The sequence below is a fragment of the Mastomys coucha genome, unplaced genomic scaffold, assembly GCF_008632895.1.
Source record: "Mastomys coucha isolate ucsf_1 unplaced genomic scaffold, UCSF_Mcou_1 pScaffold1, whole genome shotgun sequence".
Classification (NCBI taxonomy): domain Eukaryota; kingdom Metazoa; phylum Chordata; class Mammalia; order Rodentia; family Muridae; genus Mastomys; species Mastomys coucha.
In genome coordinates this window covers 17,857,861-17,868,604 of record NW_022196891.1, presented here as the reverse complement: position 1 = coordinate 17,868,604, position 10,744 = coordinate 17,857,861, and the positions used below count along the sequence as shown (strand labels likewise).

The following is a 10,744-nucleotide window of genomic DNA, read 5'->3' as shown; positions in this document are numbered from 1 at the left end:
CAGTTTTAAGTGGAGTTTATAACACTAAGAGATAAAAGGTTGTTAACAAACACCGTAACAAATGGACATCTGGTTGGTATGAGGCATTGTCCTGTCCACGTCATATTTGTGTGTCCTCAGTGCATAGCATTTACACACAGAGCCACTGCTGCACAGCACAAGAGTATCTGAGGAGGCTGAATCGGGGAAGGCTGGTTTACAGACTGGATTTTTTAGTATATATATTCTATATGAAAACAGATCGAACTTTTGAACTGGCAGGTAGAGGGCAACTCTGTAAAAGCTCCCAGTTTAGTGCACAGATCCGCCCCTTCCATCTGCATGCATGACACATTAACAGTATTTAAAGGTAAACGAGGCACTTTGTGGCAACCACAGCCATCGTTATGAAGCCTACACACTTCTTTATAATATAGGCTCTTACTGTGCTAGCTAACCCCAGCTGGTCTTGACTTTAGACCCTCTGCTTCAGCATGCTGAGTGTGTTTTGTTGTAGTTGGTTGTTTCTTTGAGTTTTTGTTTTTACACTTCTGTTTTTTACTTTTCATTTTGACACATGTGACTAACTTGCTAAAAGTCTGTCAGTGCAGTCTGGATTCTTACCACTCGTGTTGAACCTCTCACCTGACCTCTGTCTTTTCTTTCTTTTTAATAATTTTTGTTGAGTTTCTTCTTTATTGAAGAACTTTGTATATAGCACACTCTGGTCACTATGGCTCTCTTTTCTCTTTCCAATTATCTCTCCTCTCTACAAGTCCTTTTCCCACATCCTTGACTTTTTCAAATTTTTTGCTTGTTTGTTTGGAGATCCACTGAGTTCCAGGATCACCTGTGTGGCAGTATACTTAAAAGTAGCCTTTGGAGCTTGGTGGGCTCCTCAGTGGATACACATCTGAAAAGGATGATTGTCTCTTCCTCACAGTCTTATCAGTACCCAGAAGTGGAGCCAGACTCCAGGAGCCTCTCTCCATCCATGATTGACTATCATTAGGTCCCCTGTAGGCAGCTACACCTTTGAAATCCTTTCTGCATTAGCTATGTCATGTCCGGAAAACAGTATTTACTGCCATTTTCCTCCTCCTCAGCCTCTTTACATCCTTTCCACATCCTCTTCCTCAGTGACCTTTGAACCTTAGAAGGAGTGGTATAGATGTCTGTGTAGGAACGAGCATTCAGTCATTCCCTAGGTCTTGGCACTTTGGGAGCCATCTGTTCTGTATTTACCCCCCAATGCATTTCATTGCAAAAAGAGGCTTCTGTGATTAAGAATGGGGACAGTGGATTAGTGTTTATCTATGGGTATAAATGTAAATTTTTAGAAGACTGCATGGCACCGTGACAGTTAGCAAAACTAGTGTCAACCCTAGGGCCTAAGTCCTCCATAGCCTTGGGTTTTTGACCAGTTTTACAGTGCCAGATCTGAGTTCCTTCTTTTGAACTGAGTTTGGAATCCAAGCAGAGAGTGGTTGGTACCCTGTTACAGAGATACCACTAGTGCGGCTGAGCACAAATCTCGCCTGGCAGGTTGGTGTTCTAACTGTAGGCGCACAGCGTGCTAGGTGCCTTCTCTCGCCCTGCACCTGCTATAACACCTCCAGCTTTGTGAAAGCTAGCCAGCAAAGAGATGCTTCCCACTGAGTTGTAGTTTGATTTCTATTTTCCTTGCAACCAGGCAAAGTGTTTGTTATCTTCAGCAATAAAGTCTTATTGCCAGCTAGTTCTGGGAGGTAGCCAAAAGGGATAGCAAGAGGATGCAGCTCAGAAGGAAGCATCTTACGCCTGGCCCTGCGAGTTTCATTTACCAGTCCTTGGTTCTTGGGACCAGCATTGTCCAGAAATGCAGGATATCTCCCTTCTAATTTAGTCTCTAACTTTAATTTCTAAATTGCTTTATAAACTACTAAGCTTCTGTATGACTGTTCCACACATCCTTCCTTGCCTTCCAGCTCTTGTGTGGATACTAGGATCCTAGCCGAGTCCTCCTGCTGCATGGGATCCCATTCCCCACGGGGCCATCCCCATAGTCTCGCTCTTTGTCTTTTTTAGGTAGAAGAGTTTAAGTAGCCCTTTCTAGAACTTTGAAGGCGGTTTTGGCTTTGTTCATTTTATCCCTTGTTTCTAAGAGAACTACTTAAAATTCTAATCTTAGCTGTTATAGCTGTCCTTTAAGGAAAACCTAAAATGTTTACAAAATTTATAGCGCACATTTTTCATATTAAATTATGTAGAGTTTGGAAAACCACAGGATTCAGCCTCTGAAATTGATGTATTTGACTTATCCCTAGAAGCCTCCTTACTGAGCTAGATAATTTAGTTAGCAGAAAAGGACCCTATTAGGATTGTATCCCATCATCTGTTTATGCAAATGCCTCTTGCACAAAGGAATCAGTGCTCAGAACTCTGTGTTTTGGAGTTTATTTATAAGGATAGCCAAAGGAAGAGAGAAACTTACTCAGATGAGCTGACAAGAACTGATCTCTTTGCTTGCTTGCTTGCTTGCTTGCTTGCTTGTGTGCTTGCTTGCTTTTTGAGACAGGATTTGTCTGTGTAGCCCTGGGTTTCCTAGAACTCACTATGTAGACCAGGCTGGCCACAAACGCAAAGAGATCCACTTGCCTCTGCCTCAAAGTTCTAGGATTAAAGGTGTGTACCACTGCGACCAGCTTTTAAAACTGATCTTAAGAGAATCCCAGATACCAAGGATTCAGCTTGCAGGGTTTGTATGCTTTAGTGAGAATGTGGGAATGGAGGGAATAGGGGAAAGTGGGGTGTCACTGGAATCAGGAAGTGACTTCCTGGGCAGAGAAAGGAGAGATTGCTGTAGCACTGGCAAGGCCAGTTAGTTTGCTCAGGTCAGCCAAGGTGGAGCCTCTGGGGTATAGAAAATGTCCTTTTAATGACACTCAGAATTAATTTTCTTAGTGTAATCCTCTAGCAAGAAGAAAAAAAATCAGAAAATTGAATTTGTAAGGCTCCATTCTGCTCAGATTTTTGAGTAAAAGGGGCTATACATTTGTGAATAGACTTAAGTGGGTGCCAGAAATAAAATATCATCAGAGCCGAGTGCCCTGCTCGCAAGTCACCGGCACCAGGAAAGCTTGGCAGTGGGGAAGATAATGTTCACTTCAAGGCTTTATCCTCAACAAATTAAAACTAGAGCAGTTGACATAATAGAAAGGGATGCTGTCCTTGGTACTCTTGTTCTGCACTGCATTATTATAAAATGTGTCTGTCAGTAAATCATACAGCCAATGTAGTACCCTGTTAAATAGCTGTCAGCTCTTCTATTTCCAAGTTCCTGTATGATTTTCAAGTAATTCTAAACCTTTTTGAGAAGTATTGGTTTTCTTTTATTTATTTATTTCTTCCCTTCTTAATTTTCTAATTCCTTCCTTCTTTCCTTCCTCCCCCTCCCTTCCTTCTTCCCTCTTTCTTTCTTTCCTCCTTTCTTTCTTTCTTTCTTTCTTTCTTTCTTTCTTTCTTTCTCTCTTTCTTTCTTTCTGTCTGTCTGTCTGTCTGTCTTTCTTTCTTTCTTTCTTTCTTTCTTTCTTTCTGTCTGTCTGTCTGTCTTTCTTTCTTTCTTTCTTTCTTTCTCTCTTTCTTTTCTCCCTAAAGGTGTGTTCTTTTAGCAATACTATCCAAAGTGCACAGTTACATGTTTAGCTATAAAAGCACGTTTTAAAGAATACCCGACTTTACAATTAGGAATGTGTATAGCCTATTTTTTTCTCATATCGGTTACAAGAAGGTAGAATCTGTTAGTTACTGCCCTCTGTATTTGGTGTTTAAACATGGTTTTATTTGCACCTAACATTGTGTGTTGTATTAGAAGGTCGAGGACACTCCAACAGGAACAGATTTTCTCATTTTAGAGAAGTGAACTGTTGGTGTCACTGGCTTCCTTGTTTCTGATGGCTCCTTAGCACTGGTCTCAGAAAGTAGACTTCGACAACAACTTCCAGTTTTCCCTCACACTGGCTGCACTGTCAGTAGGACTGTGGTGGACTTTTGACAGATCTAGAAGTGGTTTTGGCCTTGGTGTTGGAATTGCTTTCTTAGCAACCGTTGTCACCCAACTGTTAGTCTACAATGGTGTTTATCAGTAAGTATTGTCCTTGCCACCTGGTTGTTCTGTAAATCAGCAATAACTGCATTCAGCACTGAGGGTTTCAGTGGGTTTAGCTGCTTTAATATACAGACTCACTTACCTTTACTATGCTTGCCTTGAGTGCCCTTGCCATGGCTCTGTGGGTTATTAAAATATTTCTGTTATTCTAGATACACATCTCCAGATTTTCTCTATGTCCGTTCTTGGTTACCATGTATATTTTTTGCTGGAGGCATAACGATGGGAAATATTGGTCGTCAACTGGCAATGGTAAGCTGAGGCCATCCAGTGTGTAAGTTGCATGACACTGTTTCTCAAAATGGCTATCAGTCAAGGGAAAGCATTGGCAAAAATAGTGTTCTTTGAACTGTCTTTTGCACTTTCATTGAAATAAGTCATTAGGATGAATTTAATCTGAGGAATATTAATACTTGAGGAACAATTGGAGAAAAAAGGAAAAGTAGATTATGGGTAGGGTGGTAGAATTTGAGTATTTGATACTTGACTTTTGTTGTTTTGTTTTTATTAGTTTACAGTTTTCCATTCTGTAAACAAAGAACCTTTTTTTTCTTGAGACTCGGTCTCAAGAGCCCACCTGCCCTTGGGCGCTGTGTAACCTAGGGTGCACAGTTGTTAGTTTTTAGTCCTCCTGCTTCTTCCTCATGTGTGCTGAGGTTGAAGGCCTGCATCCTTACACCAGGTTATGTGGTACTGGGGATTGAAGGCTGGTTTTCTTTGTACCCTCACCCCCTAGAAAAAGAATAATTTTAAAAACAAAAAGGGCATACTACACATCGTACATTTTGGTAGCTATTCTTTTAGAATATTGTTTTAATTATGATTCTTTATATTGTTACATGGAGTGATTTGAAATAATGATTGGAATTCAGCTTTGTCCTAAGTTTATGGCTTGCCCTTGGCTGATCTAGGAGCACAAAAGAAATACCCTGTACCCATTATATGTGTTCTGTCATATTATATTATCTTGTCTTATATTACCCCAGCCGCTGTGGCGTGCAGTGTGGAAGTTGTACTCGTTTTGCTGCCTTCCACTGTTGTCATCAGAATCCCACTGTGTAACTCTAGTTCTTTGAGGGATAAAGTGAGCACATACTTTCAGTTTTAGAGCTTTTTAATTTGTTTGAAAGTTGCAGTTCACAAGAGATTAATCTGTTAACCTTTTGACCTTTTAATCTTTGCAGTATGAATGTAAAGTTATTGCTGAAAAATCTCATCAAGAATGAAGAAGACAGACATCTTAGCTGTTCTGTGGAAGCCCTGAGAGAGCACTGTGGGCATGAGTGCTTCACCAATGGAACCTTGGACTGAAAAATTGCGAGGACGCAGTTTACCCTTGATTTTGTTTGTGTGTATGTGTGCGTGTGTGTGTGTGTGTGTGTGTGTGTGTGTGTGTGTGTGTGAGACACACATGTTTTTGCAGTCTGTGATTGCTTCTGTAAATCAGTTACCAACCTTTCGGTATTTGATTTCAATAAATGTAAGATATCTGTGCATTAAATGAAAGATATGTTTATGAGTACATGAAATTTCTAAATTTTTTGAACATACCACATATTGTATCAGAATGTCGATGTGCCAAACTGTGTTGTTATTGACACAGAGAATAAGAATGCTTTGAACAATTTCGAAATTTAGTGAAAGAGAAAAAGAAAGCTAAAAACAAAGCAAACAGAAAGCAAATGTGTAGCTGGCCGTTCCCTCTCACGGGCTGGTGTGCCTTTTCCTGTTCTTATCAGCTGTGTTCATCACAGCACCCACATGTGTGTTGTCTCTGTTGCTATCGTTTCAGAGTTTGAATCTTACTATATGGTACCAGTGAACTTCCATAGAATGGTTTTAAGCCTACATTACTGTAGGGACCCAAAGAATACTTTCCAGGTTTCTCCGGAAGGATGTGTGGTGGACAGAGGTGGTTATCGGCATCAGAAGGATGTGTGCTGGACAGAGGTGGTTATCGGCATCACCCTGCTTTGAGTCTGCATTTGGAAAAGAATAAATGGCTGAAGTTAGGGGACTTGGTCAGATGAATATGCTTGGGAGTACTGTGTGGCCCTCTCTCTGCCACAGCAGCCAGAGTGCTATTAGCTGTCATTTGCTACTGAAGCCTGCTGCTGCAGTACATGGATGACGAAGGAACACCGGCAGATCAAGGTGACAGGTCGTAACCTATTGGATTCTAGAAAGCAGGCCATGTGACTGACCAGCTCTAGCAGGCCTGAGTGTGTGTCCTTCACCAGTGCAGCCTGAGGATGCTGGAACCCAACTCCCTGTGTGCTGACGTCTATTACAAGGTCCGTTCTTGGAGAGTGTATGGAGAGCGTACTTCGCACGTCCCATTAACAACACCTGCCATGTACTTACAGCTGACTCTCCACTCGCTTTGCTTTTCTGAAGTTGTTAACTGTCTAGCACACAAGGGTAGATTCTCCTGACTACTGTGGTGTGTGTGTGCTTCTGTTTTGAGTGGGTGAGAGAAACTGTATACCTGTGTCTGTGCGCATGTGCCCATGTTTTCCTACAGTGTCAAGTAGACATTTTAATTTCTTTTGAAGCAATGCTGTCAGACTGAAATCTTGTACACTGGAGTGTAATGTGCTTGGTGTTCTCAGGCGGAGAGTGTGAATATCCAGGAGTCCTCATAGGGAATATGTGTACACAAGCCTAATGGGAGTAGTGGCGACCACACTACTATATTTATTATCCTGTCTTTCAGATGTTATTCATTTAGAACAAATAAGGTATATTTTTAGAATCAAATTTGTAAACACTATAAAATCTTTAATAAGTTATAAGGTCTATAATATGTTTACTTTGAAAATTGCTGTTGAAAGCAAGATGTATTAAATATGTAATTATCACCATGTGTTAGTCCTTTTTATTCATGATAAATATTAGGATATTGTATTTGTCTTAGTTTGGGTTTTACTGCTATGAACAGACACCATGACCAAGGCAGGTTTTATAAAGGACAACATTTAATTGGGGCTGGCTTATAGGTTCAGAGGTTCAGTCCATTATCATCAAGGCAGGAACATGGCAGCAATCAGGAAGGCATGATGCAGGAGGAGCTGAGAGTTCTACATCTTCATCTGAAGGCTGCTAGGAGAAGACTGGCTTTCAGGCAGCTAGGATGAGGGTCTCAAAGACCATGCCCACATTGACACACTTCCTCCAAGAAGGCCACACCTCCAAATATTGCCACTCTGTAGACCAAGCATATTCAAACCAACACAGTAGCATAGGTTAATCCTATAAAATTAATACAGGTGGTTGTATGTGCTAAGAAATGATTAAAGAAACCTCAACAAATCCATTGGGATAGAATGATTATCAAATAAAAATTATTATTTTAGATAAGAAAAGATAATTCTGGCAAAAATAGTTTTAATATTTTGAACCATAAATCTTTCTGCACTTAAGAATATAACAAACTGACGAACATTGTCAACCACGTGTCTTGCTCTCACTATTTGAACTTGTAGAAATTTGGACCTCTAAAATTGAGACTAAATTCTGAGAAAACAATGAGATTCCCTAGTTAGAGCCCTGCTGATACTTCACAAAGTCGATTTTATCTTTTCATGGGTTCTGAGGATCCAACTCAGGTTTTCTGGCTGTGAGCCATCATCTCACCAGCCCCTGCTCTTTCTCTGTTTTAATCTGTTACTTTACACTGAGCCCTTGCACACCAAAACCAGGGGACCTCTGAGTGTTGTAGATATTTCACACATCTTGTCTTATTAAGTCAGATATAGGTCAATCGAACGAAATATTTCTGTACTCATTTGGCTCATTTTCCTGCAGTCTATGTTTTGCATAGGGCAGTGCGCCGATGTGTTGAGTGCTAAGTGCTTGAGCCCCATGTATCTGGAAAAGCCAATTCCGGGTCCACCTTTTCTTCCTTTCTGCTTTGGCGCTTGTGTGTTTGGGAGTGTGCCAGTGTGTGCCACAGCACATGTGTGCATGCAGGGGACAGCTTGTAGGAATTGGCTTTCTACTTCCACCCTATGGATCCCAGAGATCAGACTCAGGTGCCCCACTGAGTCATGTCACCAGCCCCTCTCTGGAGATTTTCAACGTGTTGTCTGACCAATACATCTTCAACAAAAGGTGAACCGGTTGTCAATGTATCTCTTGGTTTGTAGGTAGCCATGTCAACTTTATGTGTTGTAACTTGGTTTTACCCTCAAGGCTTTATTTTTTTTTTTTCTCACTCCGGTTTATTTAGTTTGAGATTCTTTAAAATTCTTTTCCATCTAACTTGGCATTCAGTGTGCAACTTCCTGGCTGCCTTCTCTGCAGATCTCTCTGGATTTAAGGACATGTTTGTCTCTTTTCCCAGAGCTAGGATTACAAGCACCCACTACCATGTTGAGATATTTGTTCTGAGTCTACTGAGGGTCCAACTATGGCAAACACTTTACTAACTGAACCACCTCCCACGATATCTTGGTAGTGCTCGTCAGTGAGCAGAAAGCTGAGGCAGGAAGATGACCAGCTTTCGGGGAGCCGAGCTGTACAGCAAGAACCTGCCTTAAATAAACTAACGAAGAAGCCAGAAGAAAATACCTCATATACACTAATACCTCTGAGAAAACCTCCTTGTCTGGGTCACTGTTGGGAATGAAGCTATGGGCAGGAGAACTTGGATACCAAGGTGGCAATCCAGGCAACAGCTGCGAATAGACATGGAGTGGGCTACGACAGTTGTTAGCTGGCGCTCAGGCCGACAAGGAGCATGCAAAAGGGGGAGAGGTCACAGCACTAAAGCCAGTGGGTGTGTTTGTGTCGTGAGTGTGTGAGTTCAACAGCTGAGGCATTTAAACCAATCACAGGAAAGTAGGTTAGTATAAGTTAGCATTCGTGGGTCGGCTGGGCACCAGCCTAGGTGAAAGACACATGGAGGGTCCTAAGGACAGATTGAGAGCTGTGATATGGTCCAGAGAAACGAGAAGAAAGCTGGTATGAGCACACGAGGGAATAAGGTGAAGTCAGAGATTGCAATCTGAAGGCGATGAACAGCCTGTGTGATAGTTCATCTTCATTGTCAAGGAGATTTGATCTGGAATCCCCTAGGCGGCACGGGTGTGTCAGTGAGGATACTTCCAGAGAGATTTCACTGAGAAACCAATGTCCCACCTTGAATATGGATGTGTCACTGAACCATGACTAGGGCCAATGACTAAATAAAAAGAAAGAGAACTAAAGCCAAGCGTCAGTTTTCATCTCTCCGTTTCCAGACGTGGATGCCCAGTGACTGACCAGCTGCCCCACACTCCTGTAGTACAGCTGTACAGCTGGAGCCGATCACCATGCCCATCATGTCATGATGGTCTACCCTCTGAGGCCAAGCCAGGATGAGTTGCTTGTCAGGCATTTGGTTACAATGAGAAACATAACTAATACACCTCGTTTTATAAGACAACCTGTGGGTTGTAGGCAGGCAGGAACTCATGGAACAATTCCAGAACTTGTCCAGGTGATGACTGAAGCAACTGTTTACCCAGTTCACTGGGTAGGTGGAGGGAGCATCAGTGGGCATGCACAAAGGTTAGGAGATGTTTATAGTGATAGAGATGTTGACTACAGGCAGATGCAACTCGTCAGTGAGTAAAGTCGTTACCCCTCTTTGCATGGGATTCCATTCAGGGATCTTTACACCGTTTATTTATTTACTTTGTAAGGTATTTATCGCGATCCTGGTTCCCTTTCTGTTGCTGTGGTGGACACCGACTTGAAGCTTAAGAGAGGAAGGGCGTTAGTTGGCTTAAGCTTCCAGGTGACAGTCCATCAGTGAGAGAACTCCGACAGGAGCTCAAGCAGGAACTTAGAAGCAGAAACCATGGCGTTGAGAGCTCTTAGATAGCTTTCCTATATAACCCCAGACTACCTGCCTCCATATGGCACTGCAACCCACAGTGGGTTAGACCCTCCCACATCATTAAGACCATACCCTCAGGCATGTCTACAGCTCAATCTGCTCTACACAATTCCTCAACCCAGGCTTGCCTCTCAGGACTGTAGATTATGCCAGGTTGCTAAAGCCACAGGACACAGGTATTCTGAGGGGGGAAAAAAACTACTTAAATTATCTTTTAGTCCTGCTGAGAGACTTTTTTTTTTTTTTTAATTTTAGGAAAACGTTTCCCAGTCTTTGTTCCTGGGGTTCTTTATCATCTCGTTTCTTTTTTTTTTTTTTTTTCCTTTTAAAAGGCTTTTGAGAGGGTTGGGGATGTGGCTCAGTTGCCTGCCATGCACTAAGCCCCACAGATCCTAAGAAACCCAGAAGTCAAGCGTGATGGCACAGGGCTCCGATTCCAGCACTCAGGTGATAGAGGATCAGAAGTCCACGGTCATCTTCAACTAGGTCTCAACATTAATACTAGTTTGGGCTACATGAGACTGCCTCAAACAAAATTCAACAAAAATTCCTTTTTGGTTTTGGGATGACTCTTCACTGTCCCTCTAGCTCCCAGAGCTCCCCAGTTGGATCCATTTGGTGTTTTCATTTCAATGAGCAGTTTTAATTTCCAAGGTCTGTCTGTGTCTGTCTCTCTCTATCTTTCTGTCTCTCTCCTTTCTGTCTCTCACTCTCCTCTCTTTCTCTCTCTCTCT

The 10,744-nt window shown here is 42.1% G+C and overlaps 1 protein-coding gene across 5 annotated transcripts in view; it reads left to right on the top strand.

Moving 5' to 3' along the window:
* Insig2 (insulin induced gene 2) overlaps positions 1–6,990 on the top strand; it is a 23,023-nt gene extending 16,033 nt beyond the window's left edge. For all 5 annotated transcript variants that reach the window (XM_031380780.1, XM_031380772.1, XM_031380767.1 and 2 more), the window contains 3 exons: positions 3,936–4,102; positions 4,279–4,378; positions 5,311–6,990. In XM_031380780.1, coding sequence (XP_031236640.1) covers positions 3,936–4,102; positions 4,279–4,378; positions 5,311–5,352 — 309 coding nt within the window. In that variant the 3' untranslated portion in view covers positions 5,353–6,990. The remainder of the gene's footprint in view (positions 1–3,935; positions 4,103–4,278; positions 4,379–5,310) is intronic.
* Positions 6,991–10,744: the final 3,754 nt, after the last annotated feature.